We start from the raw sequence: 25,764 nt of genomic DNA, 5'->3' as shown, positions 1-25,764 counted from the left end.
GATATTTATCTTGGTATCAAAAAGTACCCAAAAGTTAAAGATGAATAAATGAAAATACCTAATATAAAAGAGTATAGGTATTTATTAATCAAATCAATATAAATGTCAGATAAAGAGCTATACTATTAAACTTGGGGTGGGGGAAAACTTACTGCTTTTGACTAAACTCATTTTTAGAGAAACATTATTGGAGGAAAATAACCCAAGTAATTTGGTTTGTAGCTAACTATCTTGTTTGAATTTTCAGGAAAAAAATTATTTGAATATATTTGAAATTTTGTTTTGTTTCTTCATGTCACTTTGGAAGTTGGAGTCAGTAAACTATTGTTTCATTTGTTTCCCTATTTTACTACAATGATTTCATCTTCTTCTGGCATTCATATTTACTGACTCATACAGTACCTTGTAGTAATATGTTACCCTAATCCGTAGAGATAACTTTGCCATACCACTTCAATTGGCTGAGAAAAGAATTGCAAACAACGATTTGCCTTACCATATATGGCTTTTTGAACACTGTATTTATATTGCAGGTTTATAAATATGGGACTTCATTGCTTTTACAATATTGACAGTGCTGTTCAAGAAATAATCATCCTGGTTTTTAATACTAATTGTCCTTTACCTTCAGGAACTGATTCATTTGGAAGAAAGATTAGGAAATGTGAATCGTGGTGCATCCCAGGGGACAATTGAAAGATGTACATATCCACATAAATACAAAAAGGTAAGAATTTATTCTATGAAGTGTCTATATTATTATTGAAATGCATACAATTTAATATTATGGACCTTTTTGGAGATTGTGGAATCTAGCAACCCTATTACTTATTACCAAAACAACACATACATAGTTTTTTTTTAAAAATTGAAAGCCTGGGACACCTGGGTGGTTCAGTCAGTTAAGTGTCTGACTTCGGCTCAGATCATGATCTGGCGGTTTGGGAGTTTGAGCCCTGCATTGCACTCTGTGTGGACAGCTCAGAGCCCGGAGCCTGCTTTGGATTCTGTATCTCCCTCTCTCTCTCTGCCCTCCCCCACTTGTTTTCTCCCTCTCCTCTCTCTCTGTCTCTCTCTCTCTCTCTCTCTCTCTCTCTCTCTTTCAAAAATAAACATTAAAGAAAAAAAATTTTTTTAATTGAAAGCCTAAAAATATACACTTGAAGTTTCTTACCCTGCTGTCTCCAGTCTTCCTTCCCAGAAGAAAAATCATAGTTAAGGATTTCTTAGGTAATGTTCCAGGTATTTGTATGCGTTTGCAATAACGTGCATATGTATGTGTTTTTCCTTTCTCCTTCAGAAATAACACAAAGTGGATGGTACGCACACAGTTTTGCACATTTTCTTTTCCTTCTCTTTCAGCCCTCACAAGTCACTCATATTCTTTTTTAAGAGCTTATACAAAACTTCATCATATGGCAATACCATTATTGAGCCTGTCACTTATGTGCACATTTAATTGATATACATTTTTTATATTCTACCCTCCACTCCTTATGTAGTAGTCTATCTAGAAGTTAAAGTGCAGACATATTAAATAAGTTTCTTTCAACAAGCAACAATGCCCTGTGATATACAGAGAATAATAAAGTATGAAAATTGCTGCCTTTGTAGTTTTTGTCTGTTTTCCAAGAGTATTAGTGAGGTGTTACCATTAAATTTAAGTCCTTTCAACTATGTAAGCTAATGAGTATAATTAGCAATAATTTATTTGGATATTATTTGAACCATTCATTAGTAAGATAAAGTTCATTTAACTGTATTCATGATGGGACAAAAATAGAGTTCATGTTGTATATCCTCCTAATTGTGGATTACAAATAATAGAAACTGGTGAATTCAAACTAATGAATTTCTGTTACATTTGATTTTGCTTTTCATGCTATTTAAAGGTCTTAAAAGAACAGGTGGTGGTAGTCACTTAATTCATCCATTAATTCGTGACAGCTGTACCTGGGAAATAAGTTGTGGGTGTGAATGTGTGGTTTTGTTTTGTTTTTGTTTTTCAAATAAACACAGACTTTACTCAGTTGTTCAATAATGTCATCTCTACTAATAAGGTAACAACTGATTGGTTCTCACAGAGGAAACTGCACTGCAAACAAGATGGGGAAGAAGGGACTGAGGAAGACACAGAGGAAAAATGTACTATCTGTTTGTCTATTTTAGAGGAAGGTGAAGATGTGAGGTAACTAGACATTAATTATCTAAAAGTCTGTTGTCAGAACTGTACGAGAGATTTGATTTGAAAGTAGACAAGAAACCAAATACAGAATACAAATATTACTGCTTGCATATCCTGTTATCAGTATCTGAAGTGTAGAATTCCCTTCTAGTGAGTGGAAGAATAGAAAGATGAGAGTCTCTGTATGACCAACAAAGGGATGGGAATGGGAAATACACAGCACACCAGGATTTGGCCAGGGAAATTTTGTGGTCAAATTGTCTTCTGTAAATCTTGCAGAAAGAATTTGGAGGCTTTGGAGGCTAACGCAGTTAAATTAATGTATTCTCCAAATCTTAAAGAGGGCAGTCCAGATTAGCTGCATGCAGTTTGTCTTACAGCATCTTTTGTAAATTAGGTTTGCCCTAAAATTTTCCCTCAGCTTATAGGACAATTCTCTTTTTGCAGCTGCACAGTTTAGAAATGTTACTGTGCTAACCTACTGTTAATTTTAGGCATTTTCTTTTTATAATCTCTTGAGTAATTGTTTTATTCCTATTGTTTTTTTTCTAACGTAACATAATGCCATATGAAACACGTTCTGAAACATATGTAACAGAACTGTATGATGATATTGTTGCCCTAATTTATAAGGATAACTTTATCATATTTCTTCAGTTGGCAGAGACAGAAAAAATATTATGAACAATTGGCTACCATACCACATGTAAGGATATTTTAGAACACTGGATTTCCAATGAAGGTTTATAAATATGGAAGGCAGTTGTTTTCACAGCACTGACAATCCTGTTCAAGCAGTAATTGGAATGCTTCTTTTTAGCTACTAATTTTATAAAATATTAGGAAGTCTGAAAATGTATGACAACTCTTTTAACAGTGGATGGAGGTATACATGGACACTTTTAAGTCAGTAACTTTTATCTCACTGTTCACTTAGATTTAATATTATCCTTTATTGCCTGGAAGCTTTATTTCTCAGTTTCTAATTGATAACTTAGCATAGTACACTTAACTTCTTAACCTACTTTTATTTTTTCCACTAATTTTTTTATTGAGATATGATTGACATATAATGTATTAATTTCAAAGTATACAACATGGTTTGATAATGCAAATATATTACAAAACAGATTAACCTACCTCTAAAGGAGTAGCATAGTATTAAGTGGATATAACAATTATCCCATGAAAGCAATATTATTAGCCTTTATTCAGTGAGGTACTCAAGTTTAAGGTATAAAGATCATCTAGGTAGAAAATGATATTTGCATATTAAGACATTCCTTAATTAGTATGACATGCTATATTTACAACATGAGTTCTAACGTTTTTGAGAGGGAATTAAATACAATACATTTTTAAAGTGTATAAATGTAGTGATTTGATATTAAAAATATATTTGCAGTATTATGTAACAGGGAACATACTGCCAACCTCTGTGTTGGCAGTTCATATATAGAAACCAAATCAGAATAATTGCCAGTGTAATTGTTGTTCTTAAAATTGTAAAGATTACATATAATTTGATTTCATAGTTGTGACAGTTAATTATTGTGGTCATTTATACATTATATTGTCCAAAGTGTTAATATAGGTGTAACTTGTTAGAGAGGCTGTGTAAGTGTTGTGTGTTTGTTTGTTTGTTTTTTACAAAAGGGGAAGATGCCTGCTAACTACAAAACACTCATGGATTATTACATGTTATCATTTATTTGAAAATAAATGCTATGTGTAGTTGTCAGGAAATTCACTTTTGCAATTTTTGCTTTTTGTTTTGTTTGCCTATAATAGGCGCCTTCCCTGTATGCACCTTTTCCACCAAGTGTGTGTTGACCAGTGGTTGATCACCAATAAGAAGTGCCCCATATGCAGAGTGGACATTGAGGCCCAGCTGCCAAGTGAAAGTTGACACCATGTCTCAGAACTCTTGCCCTCCCTCTCATTCCCATCCTCCTGGTACTGCAGTCAACCAAAGATGGCGTGACTTACCTGCGCAGATTTGGAAGCCTTGAACTTAGAGTGCGGCTCTGCTATATGGTACAACTAATGCTAGACCTACAGTTTATGTATACAGTTGAGTTTGATGTATTTATAAAAGCTTTTTTTTTTCTAGGTTTGACATTTTTCCTGTATCATTTTACTGTATTTTTGCATGGTTCCTTGTATTGCATTTCTTTGCACATATTATGGGCTTGTGACCCTAAACTTGCAGGCAAGATTAGCTGCTTTAGTAAGTAGAATTTTGTGGTCTTTTTGTTTTTTACATAGTACCAGGTCTTGAGAATTATGAATTTTTTTTATCCATTACTAACCTTTAATTTAATCAATCATGTGCTTTAGTTTAATGTATAAAGATCCTCTAGAAAATGATAATATTGTGTATTAAGACATTCCTTAATTAGGACAAAATGGCTGCTGTATATTTACAATATGGAGTTCTGAGTTAAATACCATCCTTAATACTGGGAACAGAATACAAACCATATTCAATCAGATGCAGGTGGTATTCACATCACCAGAGTGATCAATAGACATGTTCTTGGTGTATCCTTTTCCTTTCAGCACAACGCAGATAGAGTTGAATATTGATATCATACATATAGACTGCTGTTCTGATTGTATTTATCTTTTTCCTACATAATTTAGAACTTTATTTCCCTGATTCAGTTTTTGCTGCTGTGAAACAGCTCTGATGAACACTAAATATTAATTTCAATTAGCTGGATTGTACATACTTGCAGATTTAACAAAATTTTAGGGAAATTGAAGAAGACATGTAGAATTTTGTTCAGTCTTCTGCTAAGCACGTTACAGTAACGATATCTGCTTAACATTGATTTTGTAATAAACACATTCAGTCAGGAGTTAGAATTGCAGTCATTGGCAGGTATCTATGCATTCATAGAACTTCTAAAGGTCCCAGGATCACTTTTAAGGGATTTTATTAGTTTAAAGATAAATAAAGTCAGCTGAATCTACATGTCTCTTGTTTTATTTCTCTTTAAACTTGAAAACAGTAAATCTGCAGATACTGTGAGGCACAAACCTACTGTTGCTCTGGTTTTAGACGCCCACTTCATACATTACCAAGAGTCGATCACTGATTTAAAAATTTTAATTTCTATAGTTAAGATTTACTGCATAATATAGAATATAAAGTTAAGTTAACGTACTAACATTTCTCCTTTGGAGAAAGTTTTAATCCACTTCAGGATGCATATTATCAAGATACTTTCATATACAGGATAGCCTAATTTTATTTGTCTAAATATGCTTAATATGCCCCAGATTGCAAATGCATCAGTCAGTAACGTCACTGTCTGTATGTGGAAGACATGTTCCCATGGATCATATGTGAAGATGTCAATAAGCTTGCATTAAGCCACCTGCTTTGTAAGTGGATTGATTAATAAATAACTTATATTTCTATTGTCTTTGTGTTTCATAATTAGTTTTATAAAAGTTTATATTAAACATCTTGGAGTTCAAAATAGTGATTTCACTCAAGTCGACATTTGCATAATTTTTGTATTCAGTTATGGCTATTTGCCTTTTTTGTATTAGTAATGTTACACTGTAGTAATTGTCAGTTTAAACATGCCTTGACATAGTTTTATGTAGAGATGGAGGATGGACTATGGTTTAGAGATTTGGATAGAAAATAACATTGTTTTAAAAAGAATACTTGATGATAGGCTGTAGTTGTAGAAGGGCAGAGGAAGGAGACAGAGTGACAGTGGCCTATGCCTGCCACCTTACTGGGGAAGAGAGCATGTAGCCTATCTTTGAGTAGCCTGCGATGGGTGTAGGACTTGGCACTAGAAAACCCAGGGTCATTGCCAAGGGTGGAAGAAGTATCAATGGGGAGAATTCTGTACAATTGAGTCCCTTGATGTTCCCTAAAACACAAGAAGAACAGATAGATTTCTCTATTTTTTAATATTACACCAGATTTAGATGCACGACTACCTGTTGACCTGTTTTATAATTGCTACTGATTTTTTTTTAATGTGGATAGAGCATTATTACCCTAAAGTTTATTTAATACAGGTATTTGTGGCATAAACCTGGATTGTTAATGCAGGAGCTTAGTAAGCTACTGCAATTAGTTACAGAAAATGTGATTAGTAATGAGCCAAGTAAGGAAGAATATAATTTTTAATATAACTTTTGTGCTTTGTTTTGGTGTCTTCCGTATCCTGCTGCATCTTATGTCAAAATGAAAATTTCAGTGATAGCTGTCCAAATACTTTAGAACTAAAATTCTTTTGTCAGAAAATTCTTATTTTTATTGTTGTTAATATGCAAGTGATAAACTGATATTTGAAACATTTTTCTTATTCTGGTGACTTTATTTTAGCTGCTAAAAACACTTCATCATTTGAACCATAACAGTTTGACATACAGAAAACTAACATTTGTTAATACTAAAATTAAAATACAGACTGAACATTTCACTATTAGTTTTTCACAAATGAGAATAGCTTAATTCCATAGAAAATACATCCTGATTTCTAATTTACCTTCCAACTCCTCTGGAAACACAGTGAATTTTTTTTTAATGTTTATTTATTTTAGAGAGAGAGAGAGAGAGAGAGAGAGAGAGAGAGAGAGAGAGAGAGAATGAGAATGAGTGGGGGAGGGGGCAGAGAGAGAGAGGGAGACACAGAATCAGAGGCAGGCTCCAGGCTCTGAGCTGTCAGCACAGAGCCCAACGTGGGGTTTGAACTCATGAACCTCGAGATCATGACCTGAGCCAAAAGACGCTTAATTGACTGAGCCACCCAGGCACCCCTCGGTTACTCCATTTTAATAGACCTTTAGCATTCTCCCACTGTGGAGGCTAAGTTCCAAAAATCTCCATGGAAAATAGAAGAAATTGTGGCTGAGTAACATAATCTTATATAAAAATAATGTCATTGGAACCAGAGTTGTGAGTGAACATATGAAAGCGTGCATAACTATTTACTTATTATTTTTTTATTTTTTAGTTCATTTTTGAGAGAGAGAGAATGAGAATGAGCGGGGGAGGGGGCAGAGAGAGAGAGAGAGAGACACAGAATCCGAAGTAGGCTCCGGGCTCTGAGCTGTCTACACAGAGCCTGACATGGGGCTCAAACTCACGAACCTCAAGACCGTGACCTGAGCCCAAGTCAGATGCCCAACTTACTGAGCCACCCAGGCACCCCACACAGTGAGTTTTTTACTTACTCAAGACTTCCTGGGGCACCTGGTTGGTTCAGTTGTTAGAGCATGTGACCCTTGATCTTGGGGTTGTGAGTCTCAGCCCCACATTAGGTGTAGAGGTTACTTTTAAAAATCTTAAGAAAAAAAAAAAGACTTCATGTGTCACAATATTGGATGTATCAAGGTTGAACTGTCTTCTCTCAGTTATAGATTCAATCATTCTAAATAATTTTCTTGAATTAAGAGTTACAGGGGCACCTGGGTGGATCAGTCGGTTAAGCATCCTACTTTAGCTCAGGTCATGATCTCGTGGTCAGTGGGTTCAAGCCCCGCGTCGGGCTCTTTGCTGACATTTAGGAGCCTGGAGCCTGCTTCAGTTTCTGTGTCTCCCTCTGTCTCTCTCTTTGTCTCTCCCCAAATCATGCTGTGTCTCTATCTTTCAAAAATGAATAAATGTTAAAAAAATTACAGTTGACCCTTGAACAACACGGGTTTGAACTGCACAAGCCCATTTACTTATACATGGGTATTTTCAGTAAGTACAGTACAATAAAATGTATTTTCTCTTCCTTGTGTTATTTTTTTATTATCCTTATGATATATTTTTTTTAAGTGTATTTATTTTGAGAAAGAAAGTGTGCTCATCAGTGTGAGAGAGGCAGAGAAAGAGAGAATCCCAAGCAGGTTGGGATGCTGTTAGCACAGAGCCCATACGCAGGGCTTGATCTCACGAACCGTGAGATCATGACCTGAGCCAAAACCCAGAGTTGGACACTTAACCACCTGAGCCACCCAGGCACCCCAATCTTTATGATATTCTTTTAATTTTTTTAAATCTTTATATTTGAGAGAGAGAGAGACATAGTGTGAGTGGGGGAGAGGCAGAGAGAGAGGGAGACACAGAATCCGAAGTAGGCTCCAGGTTGTGAGCAGTCAGTACAGAGCCTGATGTGGGGCTTGAACTCACCAACCATGAGTTCATGACCTGAGCCGAAGTCAGACACTCAACCGACTGAGTCACCCAGGCACTCCTATGATATTCTTAACATTTTCTTTTCTCTTGCTTTATTGTAATGTACTATATAATACATATCACATATAAAATATGTGTTACTACTATGTTATCAATAAGGCTTCAAGTTAATGGTAGGTTATTAGTAGTTAAGTTTTGGGGGGGTAAAAAATTACACATGGATTTTCGTCTTTGTGGTCAGTGCGTCTAACCTCCATATTGTCCAAGGGCCAACCATATGTCCAAAACAACTATTTGTTAACTAAGAAAAAAAATGTCAGCCAATTTTGTGGTTAGGCTTACTGGGCACAACCTTCTCTTTGTCCTATGTATTCTGTACAAATTCACAGGCCACATAAATGATTTTTGGAGTTGTGAAAAGAACATAGGTTTTCATGTCAGACGGACAAGGGCTTTGAATTGTGCAGCTTTGAACAACTTAAGCTTTCTGAACCTCATGTTTCTCATCTATAAGACAGACTAGGTTGTTAATTAGAATTAAATGAGGTAACAAGGGCAAAGAGCTTTGAATGTAGTATACTTACATTAAGAATTGGGGCGCCTGGGTGGCGCAGTCGGTTAAGCGTCCGACTTCAGCCAGGTCACGATCTCGCGGTCCGTGAGTTCGAACCCCGCGTCAGGCTCTGGGCTGATGGCTTGGAGCCTGGAGCCTGTTTCCGATTCTGTGTCTCCCTCTCTCTCTGACCCTCCCCCATTCATGCTCTGTCTCTCTCTGTCCCAAAAATAAATAAAAAACGTTGAAAAAAAAATTAAAAAAAAAAAAAGAATATAAGTTCTCCCAGTGCTCACTGCATTCCACCTTTACCACCCAAAACAACTACCCTTGACCTTGATAACAAATGGTAGCATAGCATGGTGCTGAACCGTAGATCAGTGTTGTTTCTAATCTTCCCCTTACGGAGTCCAAGAAGCTAATTACTAGATAAGAAAGAACAAGCCTCTTTAGAACTTTGATTGATTGGAATTTTTATTCTACTCAAAGGATAGAGGATTCCTGGCACATTTGCCTTATTCCCTTGCCTTGCAGTCACAACAGGGGCACAGTTGCCTATCAGTACCATCCAGTGCTGTATTTTAGGCAGCCATTGCCAGTGGATCAGAATTGGCAAATGATATCAAACCACTTGCCCTCTCTGATCAAAAGGAAAATTTTATGTAGAAATTAACAACTAGAATTTCTCATTCTCCCCTAAATTTTCTCCTCACCAAATCATGTTATGCAGCAACCTGGTGCCCATTAAAGGTTAATTAAGCACATACCACTGAGTCGCCTATATTAGCCTCTTCTAGGCTTATTTTTAGGCTAATAGCTATCACTGAGAGAGCATGTGGAAGGTATGGGTTTCCAGGAAATACTTTGATTAGTCCCAACAAATTGCATATCTCTTAATTCTTTATCATCACTACAGAGAATGAATTGGATTCACTAAATACTGATTTTCACTGTGGGCTGTGCTGAATCTTGAGTACAAACTGCTAAATCAGTTTTGCTTTTAGTGGTAATGTTCAAATATATGCATGGGCAGGGGGAAAGCTTTGGAAAATGTAGAATTCTGCAGATTATCATTTGATACATTGTGCTCCATAAAGAAAAAACTTGATTTTTTCCACTGCCTGTGTGACTGGTAGCATAACTCAAGACACTTAAGTTTCCAATCTGGCAGTTCAAGGATGACCCAAAGACCTGCCCTTTTCCCTCTTACATATGTGGAAATTCTCTCATAATATGGGATGCTCCAAACTTGTTATCCTAGAGATTCTATTCTTTACATTTTCAAGAGCCTATGTAAGAAGAGTGTTAGACAAGGAAATTGGAAGAGATGTGGTATGTCTCCCATCCTGCATCCTGGCCTGCCTTTAAAAAGGAATGAGGGACGCCTGGGTGGCTGAGTTGGTCAAGCATCTGACTGTTGATTTTGGCTCAGGTTGTCATCTCACACTGTTGTGGGTTCAAGCCCTGACTTGGGCCTGTGCACTGATTGCGAGGAGGCTGCTCGGGATTCTCCTTCTCTCTCTGCCCTTGCCCCACTTGTGCTCGCTCTCTCTCAAAATAAGTAAATAAACTTAGAAAAATAAAAAGGATTGGATGTCTTTTATTGAACTGCTGTCTAGACTACTATACTCTTAGTATTTGCTCAGAGAATAAGTTCTTATGGTGTACCTGGCTTCTTAGCACTTCACTATTAGCCACATACTCCCCAAAGTTTTATATTCTCTATTGCTGTGAAATATTTAAATTTAGTGGCTTAAACATCAAACATCTTAGTTTCTGTGGATCCAGAATTTGGAAGCAGCTTAGTTGGGTACTTCTGGCTAGGGGTCTCTCGTGAGGTTACAATCAAAATGATAGCTGGGGCCGCAGTCATCTGAAGCCTTTCCTGTCTGGGTGATATGCTTCTTAGCTCATTCACATGGCTGTTGATAGGAAACTTTGGTTCTTTATTGGCTATTGGGCAAGAGTACCTCTCCTCCCCACCCCCCACCCTCCCATCAACAGCCATGCAAGCAAGCCATCCTGGAGCTAGTACAGGTTCAAGGGGAGGGGAGACAGCTATGCCTGTTAATAGAAGTGGCAGCAAATTATAGCCATCTTTAACCTATTACAGTTAGGTAAAATGAGCCCTATTGCGTTATTAGAATTACTACTACAAACTTCCTAGGCACATTTAGTTTTTTCCCTCCTAAACCAAATTTTAGCATATGGAAAAGCCATGTGTGCAAAATGACCTATGTTCTCAAGCATAGTCATCAGGGGAATCAGTAGTGGAAGAACTTTAACTTCTCTACACTGATATCTGAGTAAAAGAAACCTATGGGAGGGAGATAGCAAAGTATTTCTGTAATTGGGAAATTCTTTCTGCAATATTCTTGTTAGGTGATTACTGTGATGGTTAATTTTATGTTGTCAACTTAACTGTACCCTGGAGCGCCCAGACATTTGGTCAAACATCGTTCTGGGTATATCTGTGGGGGTGATTCTAGATGAGATTAACCTTTGCATATCTGTAGACTGTGTAAAGCAGATTGCCTTTCCTAATGTAGGTGGACCCTGTCCAATCAGCTGAAGGCCTGAATAGAAAAAAAACAAAAACAAAAAACTTGTCTCTCATGAGAATTCTTCTTGCTCATCTGTTTTTCTCTTGCCTTTAGACTCAAACTGAGACATGGGCTTTTCCTGGGTCTCTCACCTACCAGTCTTTGGATTTGGAACTACAGTAATGACTTTCCTGGGTGTCTAGCTTGCAGACTAGAGATTGTAGGATTTGTCAGCTTCCATAATTGTGTGAGCCAATACCATTTATATCTATCTAGTCATGTGAGCCAATACCATATAATCTACCTTCCTTCTACCTCCCCTACTCTGTCCTCCCCTCCCTCCCCCTTCTCTCCGGAGACCCCTAACTAATGCAGCGATCATGCCTCTAGTTATATGTACTTATTTAAGATGCACACTTATTTTATAAGCCATTACTGTTATTCTTTATTATATATTCTAGAGTAATGCAAAGATCCGGTTTCTTCCTATATGCTAGATCTTCAGATTGTATAGGACAGCTATTTTGATTTTTTTTAGATCTTCCCCAAGTGAAATATCCTTAGTCCCCTTGACTTTGTTTAACCTGGATCTTAAGCATCTTAGCTATTCTTGTCACCATTTTCTGGATACTTATTGTTTATTAATGTTTTTTAAAGTATGATACCTATCGGGGCGCCTGGGTGGCTCAGTCGGTTGAGCGTCCGACTTTGGCTCAGGTCATGATCTCACGGTTCATGGGTTCGAGCCCCGCGTCAGGCTCTGTGCTGACAGCTCAGGGCCTGGAGCCTGCTTCGGTTTCTGTGTGTCTCTCCCTGCTCCTCCCCTGTTCACACTCTGTCTCTCTCTCTCAAAAATAAATAAAGATTAAAAAAATTTTTAAGTATGATACCTAGAAATAATCATTACTCCAGGTGTGATCCAAGCATGAAAAAGTACAAAATTACCTGAATTCAACTCATGCTATTGTGTTAGGTCTTGGAATGATGGTATTTTCTAAGGGAGCAGAGGTTTCATAAAGAACAGTTGTGCAAATAGGAGTAAGAATGAATTGGAGGGGTGCCTGGCTGGCTCAGTCGGTGGAGCATGGAACTCTTGGTCCTGGGGTTGTGAGATTTAGCCCCACATTGGGTGTAGGGATTACTTACAAAAGAAGAAGGAGAAGGAGAAGGAGAAGGAATCAGAAAAGGATTACAGAGTGAACGGAAATGAGACACAGTCTTCCCTCTGTCATCTCTGTGAAACTGGGATTGGCTCTCAGATCTGAGTAGGCCTGCACACCCCACAGGTACTGGTAAGTCCAGAATTGGGGCTGTCACTGAAAAGTCACTTGATATTCCAGCCGGGACACTCTGTACTCTGCAGCTCCTCAGTATTCTACCAAAGCTAATAGGCTCTGATTCAAAAATTAGAGTTCTTCACAATATTTATCTGTCATAATAGAGAATAGGGAAATGTGTGAATAATTGAACAGCATAATTTTACATCTCTTGAGTTAGTGGTTTATTATCTTCAACAGAACTTGTACCTTTTTACTCTCTAAGGATGAGTAAATTCTATTGTTATCCTCTCATCTACCTTATCTCTATATTGTAAACACCATGAGGGCAGGCACCCAGTTTTTATGCCTTTTTTCCCCTTCTAAGTAGTAGGCACTGTGCCTTGCTTATAGAAGGCATTAAACTTACTTAAAAACAAAGAACAACAACAAAACAACTTGGATAGATCACAAGCTTGAGGTCCAGATTTTAAAGAATCATTTTGAATGGAGGCCCATGGAGGCGCTAGAAAGTTGTTGGTTTCCCCTCTCTGGGTCTTCTTACTCCTGAGCAAGCTCATAGGCCCTAGACTGGGACATATGCATGCATCCTGTTCAGCCAGTAATAGATTACCTAGTTACCTTCATGGGATGGATAATGTTGACCTTTTGCTTAACATGAAAGATATCAAGATGGATGCTTCCCCCTCCCAAGAAAATTAGCAAGAGAAGTTATTTCTTTCCTTTATAACTTGGTTTGGATAAAACCAAGTTTTTCTTGAGAGAAAATCTTAACATAACCACTCAAAACTTTTACGTTGGGGCTCCTGGGTGCCTCAGTCGGTTGAGCATCCGACTTCAGCTCAGGTCATGATCTCACGGTCCGTGAGTTCGAGCCCCGTGTTGGGCTCTGTGCTGACAGCTCAGAGCCTGGAGCCTGCTTTGGATTCTGTGTCTCCCTCTTTCTCTGCCCCTCCCCTGCTCATTCTCTGTCTCTCTCTGTGTCAAAAATAAATAAAAACATTTAAAAAAAAAACTGGATGATTTGTCTATTTAAAATTAAAAAAAAAAAAAACTTTTGTTGCTTTACAATTATTTTCTGTCACTCACATTCAGTTATTTCTCAAGGTTCTGTCATTTCTCCAAAATTGCTTCTCATACCTGTTTCCATTTTTCATTTTTCACACTCATCCGAATCAAATTTTTGTTCCCTCTCACCAGGGAAACCTTTAACTTTCCAATCCACTATAATCCATCCTTCATGCTGCACAACAGGTCAGCTTTCTAAAACAAAGCTCTCACCAAGTCATTATCCTTCTTAAAAACGTCCCATGATTCCTCATTTTCTGGATCTTTTGCAGCTTTATCTTTTTTTAAAAAAATTTTTATTTGTTTTTAAATGTTCATTTATTTCGAGAGAGGGAGAGAGAGAGAGTGTGTGTGTGCGTGCTCACACGTTTGGGAGAAGCAGAGGGAGAAGGAGGGAGAATCCCAAGCAGGCTCCACTCTGTCAGCACAGAGCTGGATGCGAGGCTCAATCTCACCTACTGTGAGATCATGACGCGGGCTGAAATCAAGAGTCAGACAGTTAACCAACTGAGCCACCCAGGTGCCCCTGCAGCTTTATCTTTAACATTTCTGTGATGCAAATGCCTCAGAGTACGTGTTTTTCCACAGATTTCTTCTCATTGCTCCCACTTCTTGAACACCTTTCCTGTCCCTGCCTGCTAAATTCTAACTCTTCAAAGCTCAGCTCAAACTTTTCCCTTCTAGTAAGCCATCCTTCATCCACCCGGAATCAGTCTTCACCTTTGTGAAGTATTTTGCCTCTTGTATTTTGCCTCTTGTAATAATTTTGTTCCTAAGTGTCTCCCCTTCACTGTTTTGAACTTGAGGGCATGGCTCATACTTTATTCTTCTCTGTGTTCCCTGCAGTGCCTTGCACAAACTGACACTTTAATGTTAATGTATAGCAAATATATTTTGCTAGTCTTGGCTAGTTGAGAGAAAAGAAGAAATCAGAAAGAGGTAGGCAGAAATGGGTGGGGTGGGTGACAAATGGGATAAGGGCAACTGAGGGGGAGAACATGGTCGTATATTAGGAAGATTGCTGGGTTCTGATAAAAAATCAGCTGGTGAAGGGGCAGACACCTGGGCAGTTCAGTACTAGTGGTCTGTGCTTTTGCTTGGCGTGCACCCTCTGTCTACAATAATCTCCCTTTACCCTATATCCACTGGAGTTCATATGTACATGTGTTTGAAGCAGTAGTTGACCAAGAAATTAAAGTGAACAGGGGTACCTTGGTGGCTCAGTTGGTTGACTGTCTGACTATAACGCAGGTCACAATCTCACTATTTGTGGGTTCAAGCCCCACATCAGTCTCTGCTGTCACTACACAGCCTGCTTCAGATCCTCAGTCCCCCTTTCTCTCTGTCCCTCCTCCTCTCATGCTCTCTAAAAAAATAAAAACATTAAAAGGAACTGATGATATAGAATTTTACTATTGGCCTCCAAGAAATTTCTTTTTGGTAAATTTAATATTTGATTTCCTTTGATGACTGTTTCAAACTTTCCCCACTCTGCCAAATGTAAATAGAATGACAGCAGTAAATACAGTGGGAAGAGCACAGACCTGAGTACAAATCCTAGCTCTGAAACACAGAAGCCCTATGATTGCAGCCAAGACATTTAACTGCTGTGAGCCTTAGTTTTGTCATCTGTCAAGTTGGGATAATACGTGATGGATGTTAACTAGACTTGCTGTGGTGATATACAAATACCTAATCATTATGTTGTGCATCTGAAACTGATGTATGTTAATTATAGCCCAATAAAAAAATGACACAAAATTTGGGATACTACCTAATTTATCAATATTGTTATGAGGACTCAACAAGAAAGTTAATGTAAATTAATATATAGGAAGTGTGACCAATAAATGTTATGTGAGACAGGAAGGAACAGGAAATACAGGAGGACTAGGGGCACCTGGCTGGCTCAGTTGGTAGAGCTTGTGACTTTTTTTTTTTTTTTAAGCTTACTTATTTATTGAGAACATGAGCAGGGGAGGGGCAGAAAGAGCGAGAGAGAGAAAATCCCAGGCAGGGTCCTGTCAGCACAAAGCCCAACGCGGGGCTCTATCTCAGGAATTGTGAGATCATGACCTGAGCCACAATCAAGAGTTGGACACTTAACCAACTGAGCCACCCAGGCGCCACCAAGCTTGTGACTCTTGATCTGCAGGTCCTGAGTTCAAGCCCCACATTGGGTGTAGACTACTTAAAAAATACATCTGGACCACAATGCATTAAACAAAAGGTTGAATCAAAAAGTTTATTTGTAAAGTTCCAGGTTAGTTGCAGTGAAGGATACAAAAGAAATATTACTTCCATTTTTAATGCAAATACAATCTAATATGGATTAAATTATTCAATTTTGACAATGTAAAGTCAGTTAATAAAAGCACTTTACCATTCACGTTGACATTCCTGTTTACAAAGCCCTGTGAGAGGGTCAGGATTGTTATTTTCATAATTGTAGCTTTTGATAACATCGCAATATTATAACAAGTAAAAACATAATCTCACAACCTCAGCGCATTAAACATCTATTTTTCCTTCCTAAGACTTTTTCACTGCATACCTAATTTTTAGTCATCACTTCTTTCCATGCCACATAGTAGCTGCAATTATTCCTGTTTTGCAGAAGAAGAAACAGGTTTAGAAATGTCAGATGCAAGGGCAAGGGCAGAATTTGATCCAGATTACTTAACTTCATTCAAAGTTCATTAGTACCCCAGTCACAGAGGTAAGCCATTTTTTTCCAAGAGTAGAACAGGTGGGAAAGTTTGTTCAAATAGAGGCTGCTATCAATTATCATTCCACCACCTTTACTGTGGGCCATTGGACTTTTCTTTTCTCTCTTCTTTCCTGTTCCTTTCCCTTTTTCCTTTTTTATTTTCTTGTCTTGACCTGATCCTCCCGCTCTTCTGCCCAAGGTTGGATCACACCTTCTTTCTCATTTTAAAATCTTCTACACATCATAGGGCCATTTATTTGAGGAATATTTATTGAACACCAACCATAATACATAGGGAAAATGTGCTAGGTGGTGGCAACATGCTGGAGAGCTTACATGAATCAGGAACCACAAAAATCACATTTGCCTTTTATTTTCCGCTACCTTTGGAGTCTTAGCTCTTCTTTTCTTTTTTAAATTTACTTATTTGAGAAAGAGCGTGAGTTGGGGAGGGACAAAGAAAGAGGAAGAAAGAATGAGAATCCCAAGCAAGCTCCGCGCTGTCAGCGCAGAGCCCAACGAGGGACTTGAACTCAGGAATCCCCGAGATCACGACCTGAGCAGAAACCAAGAGTGGGAGGCTTAACTGAGCCACCCAGGCACCTGGGGAGTCTTAGCTTTTGAGTAAATGTCACAATTTCCACTCCTTTAACACACGTTTAAGTCTCAACCACCTAACAGCGCTGCCCGGAACCGCCCAGAGACGTCTATTCCACCACCCAGGACAACACAACCTAAGCTCTAACTCGAAATTTCCCTAACAGGAATAAAGGTTGGAAATGGCATTTCCAGTGTGTTCCCTAGAACGAACTTCCGCCCAGCCAGTACAAACGTAGAGAGACATCCTTAGGTGAGACCTACTCAAAATTAAGAAAAGGCATCCTACGTCTGTCTGATTTCTTAATGAGACCATTTTATTTTTGTTGATTTTAGAGAAGAGACCGAGATTTAAAAAAAAAAAAAAAAAAAAAAAAGCCAGTAGGCGGAAAAAACAACCAGTTATTATGACAACCAAACGGGTCTGGAAAATTCAGCCAATCCACCTGCGGGAATGCCTTCTGCGTAGCCAATAGGAAGAGCGCGTCGTACGTAAGGCCGCCCAATGGGGGCGCGAGCAGCGCGGTATTTGAATCCCGTAACAAGGAGACATTGCGAAGATCCTAAGCAGAGCAGGCTGGAGTGCAGAGCTAACGGCGCCGCGGAAGCTTCTGTCCACCATCTCCGGTCCTCGTCCCTCCCTGGGTCGGGCTGGCACTCTTGCCTGTCCCTTCCCCCATGGCGCTACTCCGACGCCCGACGGTGAGTGGGCCCAGCCGACTCCTCCCCCCACCTCCCCCCCGCCACTGACCAGGGGCTTTGGCGGAGCAGCCCCCTCACCCGCCTCTAGCTGCCCCCTCTTCTACGCAGGGCTTCTTCCTCCCAACCGCCGCGCCGCTTTCCCGTTCTGCCGGGCTACCTTTTTTCCCCGCGGCCGAGGCCTGCGGCCTGTCCTCTTTTCGGGCCTCTCCCCTCCTGGGATCCGCTCAGGGTTCCCCGCTTTCGCCCTGGCCAGTCCCAGCCCTAGGGTGGGGAAAGTGTAGGAAAGCGCCTCGTAGGTGGCACCTGTCAAGTGAGCCTTTCCAGCACTGGACTTCTCAGCGAGCCATCCCGTAGTGCTCTTTGTTGTTAGAGTGCTAGCTAAATAAAGGTTGTTGTAATTGCCTTCCCTGTTCTCAAACTCCGTGGTGGGGATGGAGAGCACTGGAAGAAACGCTGTAGGTAGTAAAGTGTTCTGAATGTTTGATCAAGTAACAGTTAAGGATTTTTCACATTTCGCTCTAAGTTTCCCATTTATTTCTGCATAGGAAGTCTCCCAGGCTAAGTTCACTAACGTACAGATTTGTCCCTTTCAAAAATTCAATTTCTTCAATCAAGTGTAAAAGAGATTTTACATTTAATGTAGAACAATATGGCAGACAGAAGGGTCCAGATTCATTTATTTCATCTTTGCAAAAATCCAAGTGTTAATGGTGTTTTGGAGATATATATATATATATATATATATATATATATATATATATATATACACACACACATACATACACATACATACACATATATATACACACACACACACACACACACACATATATATATATATATATATATATATGTATATATATATGTTTGTTTTGTTTTGTTTTGTTTTGTTTTCCTGTGGGCTTGACTTGTACCTGATCTGTTTTTCCTTTGCTGAAAAATAGAGGGCCCTGACACACCTGAGTTCTATTTTCCTGGCTATAAGGCTGGTTAAAAGCTGCCAGTTTTCTCCTCCATGTGGATTTAAACTTAGATTACACATAAGCATTAAAATTTCAAATACTTTTTAAAATTGGCAGTTATTGCTGGAAAAAATTGAAGAGTGTGCTTTTGAGAATCCTAAAAATTGAATGAATACAATCAGTACTTAATTCCTATCCTTTTGTGGATGTAAGTTAAACTGACAAGTAATTTTTGTCTAATCTGTCCCATGAAGTTCTTCCATAGTCAGATTCTTGTTTTTAAATGTTTATTTATTTATTTTGAGAGAGAGAGAGCATGAGAACATGTGAGCACAAGTAGGGCAGGGGCAGAGAGAGACAAAAAGAGAAAAAGAATCCCAAGGAGGCTCCCCACTGTAGTACAGAGACCTCTGTGGCTCCATCCCACCAACCTTCGGATCATGACCTGAGCCAAAATCAAGAGTCCCATGTTTAACCTACTGGGCCACCCAGGCGCCCCCATAGTCAAATTCTTTCTATTCAGGGAAGGCTTGAGTTTTCTTCTGCCCCTCTGTTCTGGTAGGTCCATTCCGTCCATTGTGGAAGGCCCATTCAAATCTCCTGTTGGGAGATTTTTTTAGGATTGAAAAATTTAGGACCCACAGTTTTTAGGGATAGGACATGCTGTTTTTTTTCTCATGAAACGTTCACTTCTATAATAAACTTGTCTGTATGAATTGTTTTTTCTGGCAAGTTTTGTTTCTAAACATACTCTGTCTAAAGCAGGTTAAGGTCATCCAATGGTTTTTTATTTCATACCATTTCAACTTTGTCTGAATTTTAGAGTAAAATTATTTTACCTGTGAAAACTATTTCTAAATATTCTTTTTTAAGTATTTATTTCTAATGTTTATTTTTGAGAGAGAGAGACAGAGTGTGAGCGGGGCAGGTGCAGAGAAGGAGAGGGAGAGGGAGACACAGAATCCAAAGCAGGCTCCAGGCTCTGAGCTGTCAGCACAGAGCCTGACACGGGGCTCGAACCCATGAACTGTGAGATCATGCCCTGAGCCAAAGTGGGACACTTAACCTACTGAGCCACGCAGGCACCCCCTTAATCTCTTAATGAGAGTATTTTACAGATAAGCTAGGTAAGTGATTTGCCTAATTAAGAGTGATGTGATCAATCCCTCAGCATTTTTAGACTTTCTAAAATGTAGTTTCTCCCTCTTACAAGTAGATATCCATGAATTCACCTTTCCCAAATCAGTTCTGCATTTGGTACCTGACATGAGCAAAGTATTGTAAGTTTTCTTCACTTCTCATTAACTCTTTTTTTCTCTCCCCTCTTTTTTTAGGTGTCCACTGATTTGGAGAATGTTGACACGGGAGTTAATTCTAAAGCTAAGAGTCATGTGACAATGAGGCGGGCAGTTTTAGAAGAAATTGGAAATAGAGTTACGACCAGACCTCCCCACATAGCTAAGGTAATAGCCATGAGGACTGTCCATGTGTACACTAGGCTGATTGTGTATTTCTGAGGAACACCACTGACTTTCTTGTCCTGTTACATTTCTTTTCCCTTGTAGAAAACTCAGAACACCAAAATACCTGTTCAACCCGCCAAAACAAATGTCAACAAACAACTGAAACCCACTGCTTCCGTGAAACCAGTACAGATGGAAATGTTGGCTCCAAAGGTGGGACGGTTTGTATTTACACATGTACCTAATGAAATAGCTTGTTTTCGGCTAGACTGCAAAGGCGCCGTTGTCATCGCTGCCACTTTTGAAGAACATTCATAACTAGAGCTCTCCTTTGAAACAGCAGAGTACAAAATGAACATATCCATCCTTTTAGTGATGGTACCTTAATGTTATTCATTACAAAATTTTGCACTGTTTCCCCACATTTTATATATCTCCCTAATCTCATTTGAGGTGAGGAATTCCTCTGCCTTTTTCTCTTCCTCCTCTGCAGATGAGATGCAGATGTGGACTTCTTATAAAATCATTCAATTTTGGCTGCGTGCATACTCGTTCATACCGTAATGATCCCCTTACTGCGTTTCTTGTGACCATTTTCCTGCAAGGGGGTCATTTTATACTCTCGCATGGATGTTGACTGCAGTACAGTATGAAACTTTTGTCATATACTGTATTCAATGTAACTAGCAATAAGGCAGCAGAGGAAGGGGTCTCTGTCTGCAGACGGCTTGGCCTGGAATGAAACAAAGCATTCCTAAGCTTACTTTTGTGTGGAAAAGCAAAGAACTGTCCATAAGTGCTTTGAAGTGACAAAAAATACACCGATACCAGTTGTGGGTACCTTCCAACGTTCTGAAAAATCACTGATTTCTGCTAAGCACCACAGCCTGAAACTGAGCATCTGAGCATGGGAGACCATCACCCACAATCCTGTAGAGAGTGAGAGAGATGAGAACCATTGGCTCAGTTGTGATCATGTGATGTTCAGCACCACGTAGTACTCGTATTGCAAGACATCGCTCATTTATCAAGTGAAAATTTATTAGAAATGTTTGCTCATCTTGCAGAACATTTGCAGAACAAGTTACTCGCAGTCCAAGGTTTTACTCTATATATAATATACAGTAATAACATTTATAACATTGTTTGAAAATTTTCAAAATAACACATTGGATATATTTGAGAAATATATGTATTGACCACTTAATAAACACATCCAGTAGTGTTAAGGCTGATAAAGAGATATCTTGCCTTGATATCTCTCTTATCCAGACGGAGCATATGTACCTAAAATTAAATTAGTAATCCCAGGGAATGATGCCAGATGCCCCTGGGCAATGGATGATTGAGCATCAAATGTCTGGGGTAGATGGAAGTACCATCTTTCAGAAGGTGCTTGTACAGGAGGGAGAGAACACTAAGGGATGGAGTGGTTGGAGGAAACTTCATAGGTGGGATTTTTAAGGATAGGGAGATGCTAATAGTAAAGAGCACCTTATAGGGAACAAAGCACAACAAGAATCAAGGCACCAAAGCAGAAATAGGCCTATAATTTTGTCCTGTGGGTAAAGAGTCAGCACATCTAAGCTGGGTCAGAAGATTTTTGTGAGTAAGCAGAAAATAAAGTTGGGGAAAAAGGTTGCATTTGGATTTGAAAGCCTTGGAACTTGGATTTTATCCCATTAGGCAGTGAGGGAAGTTTTGAGGAGGTGGGAAATGATGAAAGCAGTGTAGACTGGCCATGGAAGGGACATAAATTAGGAGGTATTGCAATTGTCCATGCTAGAGCTGATGAGGGTCTTGAACTAGCTCAGATCACCCCTAAGCACTCACCCATATATGCCAGTGTCTGTAGGTGCTAAGAAACAACATTGAATATGTTGGGGTGTACCCGCTCCTTTCAGGGACATCGTGCTGTATTTAGAAGGAATTCTTTAGCTGTGTTGCTTGGAGTAAAGGAATAAGAATAAGGAATAATTTAAATAATGGGAAAGTCAGGAAAGGGATGGGAAGTTCTGGGGAAGGCGGCTCATTTGGCTTTAGATTTGTTGAGGTGACAGAAACATCCGCCGGGAAATGCAGTCAGAAATACACCAGCAACATCTGAAGGAGAGGGGCCGACTTGTGAGCCTTCTCCTTGCAGGTGATGGTTGCAAGCATGTTGCTATTAGAAAGCCAGGAGAGAGCATCAGATCAAGAGCTAAAGCTCGGCACAAATATTCAAGACTGACCTTCCTTTCATAGGCCTTTCCTTGAAGGTTTCTAGTGACATCCTAAATGCTAAACCCAAAGCAGCTTTTCAGCCTTATCTCCAGACCATTATGCAGCATTTTATATGGGTGGCTGTTAGAATGTGGTTCCTCCCACCTGTCAGGAAGGCAATTTGGCAGTGTTATTTCAAATGGTTATTCTCCATACCTGTTTTTAAAATTTATCCTAAGAAAATGATTAGAGGGACACCGAGGACTTTTCATTAGTTCTGAAATGAATATCTCTTATATAATAGGGAAATATTAGGAGATCAGTTAAAGTTATTTATTTATTTATATTCAAGTAAATTAACAGAGTGTTACATTAGTATCAGATGTACCATATAGTGATTCAACAATTCCATACATTAGTCAGTGCTCCTCATGATATGTGTACCCTTAATTCCCTTCACCTATTTCACCCATCCCCCACCCACTTCCCCTCTAGCAACTACCAGTTTGTTCTCTATACTTAAAAGCCTGTTTTTTGTTTGTCTCTTTTTTGTTTTTCCCTTATTTACTTATTTACTTACTTATTTAGTAATCTCTACACCCAACATGGGACTTGACTCACAACTCCAAGATCAAGAGTCACATGCTCTTCTGACTGAGCCAGCCACATGCTCCATATCTTTTTTCTTTGTTCGTTTGTTTTGTTTTTCTTTTCTTTTTTTTTTTTTTAATTTTTTTAAATGTTTGTTTATTTTCGAGAGAGATGGTGAGCAGTGGAGGGGCAAATAGAGAGGGAGACACAGAATCTGAAGCAGGCTCCAGGCTCTGAACTGTCAGCACAGAGTCCTAGGTGGGGCTTGAATCCACGAACCTCTGAGATCATGACCTGAACCGAAGTCGGCCGCTTGACCGACTGAGCCACCCAGGTGCTTCTCTTTCATTTCTTAAAATCTGCGTATTAGTGAAATCACATGGTATTTGTCTTTCTCTGGCCTACTTCATTTAGCATTAGACCCTCTGGTTCCATCCATGTTCTTCCAAATAGCAACGTTTTATTCTTTTTTTTTTTTTATGGCTGAGTAATATTCCTATGTGTGTCAGGGGTGTGTGTGTGTGTGTATTTGTGTGTGTACACCACATCTGTATCCATCTATGGATGGACATGTGGGTTGGTTCCATATCTTGGCTATTGTAAATAATGTTGCAGTGAACGTAGGGGTGCATGGGACACCTGGGTGTCTCGGTTAAGCAACCGACTCTTGATTTCAGCTCCAGTCATGATCTCGTGGTGTGTGGATTCAAGTCCCAAGGCGGGCTCCATACTGATGTGCAGAACCTGTTTGATATTTTTCTTTCTGTCTCTCTCTCTCTCTGACCCTCCCCCCTCTCAAAAATAAATAAACAAATAAATAAACAAGCTTTAAACATAGGGGTATGCATATCTTTTCATCTTCTTTGGGTAAATATCCAGTAGTTCCATTACTGGATCAGCTTAAATGCCTTTTGCCCTTAGCAAAGTGTCAACACTGAGGCAGCTGAGCTCCCAGAGGAAGGTCACTCTGCCTGTCTCAAGGACTTGTCAATGTGCTGTAAGTTGTAAGGAAATTTAATTTTCTTCTTTTGTCTTTATATCCCACATCATTCCCCCTGAACAATTTTGACCCTTAAATCTTCAAGGTTGCTAAGGGTGGAAGGTCTTATCTTCTGTAACTTCTTCCTCCTGAATGAGTAGCATAGAGATGTCCTTACCTATGGGTCAACAGTGGTCAATTGGGGATATATATATATATATATATATATATATATATATATATATATATATATATATATATGGCAGAGGCCTTTGAATCCAAGGGAGACCACATGTATGGATCTTCTGAGTGGAAAGGATCATCTGTCAGCTTCAAGTTATGGTAATGAAGGAGTCTCAGCACCAGGTGAAGAGACATGGGAGAAAACAGCAAAACATGATTAAAATTAACAAAAAGAAAATGAAGCCCAAATAAGAGTCCTTTGATAGTTGACAAAAATCCTCCTCCAGTCCAGGAGTTTAACCAATCATTAAAGGGAAGAGAGGGATCCTTTAAGGCACCAGTTTGAGTGATCATGTCAGTTAGAAACCCAGAAATATTTTTGTGGTAATTTAGAATGTATACGTAGTATTCTGTTTTTAGAATAGCACAAGTTCCACCTTGTGCAGCAGTTAAAACATCTAATGTCATCTTGTTTTGTAAAACTGCTTTACACATCTGTGTTACGTCAGTATTTAATAGGGAAATGCTATTTTGAGTGTCATTTAGGGCTTTGACTATGTTTATTAAGAACTTCCATGTGTCAAACAATATCCTCCAGTCCTAAAGAGGTAACAAAGATGGATGCTAGGTGGTCATACCAATGAAACACACAGCGTGTCCACTGTTGTTGTTGTTGTTGTTTTTAAAGTTTATTTATTTAGAGAGAGAGAGTACGAGTGGGGGAGGGGCAGAGAGAGGGAGAGAGCGGATCCCAAGCACACTCTGCACTGCCCGCGTGGAGCCCAGTGTGGGGCTTGATCCACACTGGATCAAGATTGCAAGATCATGACCTGAGCCCAAATCAGGAGTTGGACACTTGCTCGACTTAGCCACCTAGGTGCCCCTGTGTCCACTGTTGTTTTAAATTTGGAAGGTTGGCTGGTTTGGTGAAGGTTTTAATAATGCATTCGTGCATTCGGGCAAAACCCAGAGTACAGTGGCCTATCCAGCCTGGGTGGGGGAAGCTATGGCAACTAGTTAGAGCTGCATAGCCACTGGGTCCCTTAGGAGCCAGTCATCTAATTCTGGGCCTCGTTGAACAGTAGGCAGGATTTCACGGGCCATTCGATTTTGGAGGACCATCTTTCCAGAGGACTGTGGTTGTCAGGCTGAATGTAAATAGTAATTTTTAAAGGCCCAAACTATTTGCTCAGTTATTTATGTGATAAAAAGATGGTCCATTGTTACTTTGTAGGGACCAGGGGAATCCAAAACTAGGGCAGTTTCTTCTAGCAAGGTTTTTGTCACCTCAGTGGCCTTTTTACTCAAATCAGTAGCCTGGAATACACTTTATATTACCTTCTCTTGGTTATTTGGCAGGGGGTGGGTGGATAAAGATTTTCCCCTTATTATTAACAAGCTAGTCCTGTGCAATTTTTTTTCTTTTAAATATCCTCAGTTCTTGGGCTATGTGAATTTCTTGGTCTGAATAGACTGGAATTATGGATTTTTTTTTTTTTTTTTAGAGAGAAAGAGAGCACATATGTGAGCAGGGGAGGGGCAGAGAGGAGGACAGAAGATCTGACGGCTCAGTGCTGATAGCGGAGAAC

The 25,764-nt window shown here is 39.2% G+C and overlaps 2 protein-coding genes across 14 annotated transcripts in view; both read left to right on the top strand.

Moving 5' to 3' along the window:
- Positions 1 to 5,619, top strand: part of RNF111 (ring finger protein 111) — a 132,004-nt gene extending 126,385 nt beyond the window's left edge. For 9 of the 11 annotated variants that reach the window (XM_019832348.3, XM_003987100.6, XM_045059248.1 and 6 more), the window contains 3 exons: positions 632 to 727; positions 2,061 to 2,188; positions 3,977 to 5,619. In XM_019832348.3, coding sequence (XP_019687907.1) covers positions 632 to 727; positions 2,061 to 2,188; positions 3,977 to 4,094 — 342 coding nt within the window. In that variant the 3' untranslated portion in view covers positions 4,095 to 5,619. The remainder of the gene's footprint in view (positions 1 to 631; positions 728 to 2,060; positions 2,189 to 3,976) is intronic. The other 2 variants (XM_019832343.2, XM_019832345.2) reach the window with 1 other exon arrangement.
- An 11,987-nt stretch (positions 5,620 to 17,606) lies between these two features.
- CCNB2 (cyclin B2) overlaps positions 17,607 to 25,764 on the top strand; it is a 29,139-nt gene continuing 20,981 nt past the window's right edge. For 2 of the 3 annotated variants that reach the window (XM_045059244.1, XM_019832341.3), the window contains exons 1-3: positions 17,607 to 17,795; positions 20,092 to 20,220; positions 20,323 to 20,433. In XM_045059244.1, the coding sequence (XP_044915179.1) occupies positions 17,772 to 17,795; positions 20,092 to 20,220; positions 20,323 to 20,433 (264 nt within the window). In that variant the 5' untranslated portion in view covers positions 17,607 to 17,771. The remainder of the gene's footprint in view (positions 17,796 to 20,091; positions 20,221 to 20,322; positions 20,434 to 25,764) is intronic. The other variant, XM_003987096.5, reaches the window with a different exon arrangement.

Source organism: Felis catus, chromosome B3, assembly GCF_018350175.1.
Source record: "Felis catus isolate Fca126 chromosome B3, F.catus_Fca126_mat1.0, whole genome shotgun sequence".
Lineage (NCBI taxonomy): Eukaryota > Metazoa > Chordata > Mammalia > Carnivora > Felidae > Felis > Felis catus.
Note: the sequence above shows the minus strand (reverse complement) of the source record. Positions and strands in the feature narration are given on the sequence as shown.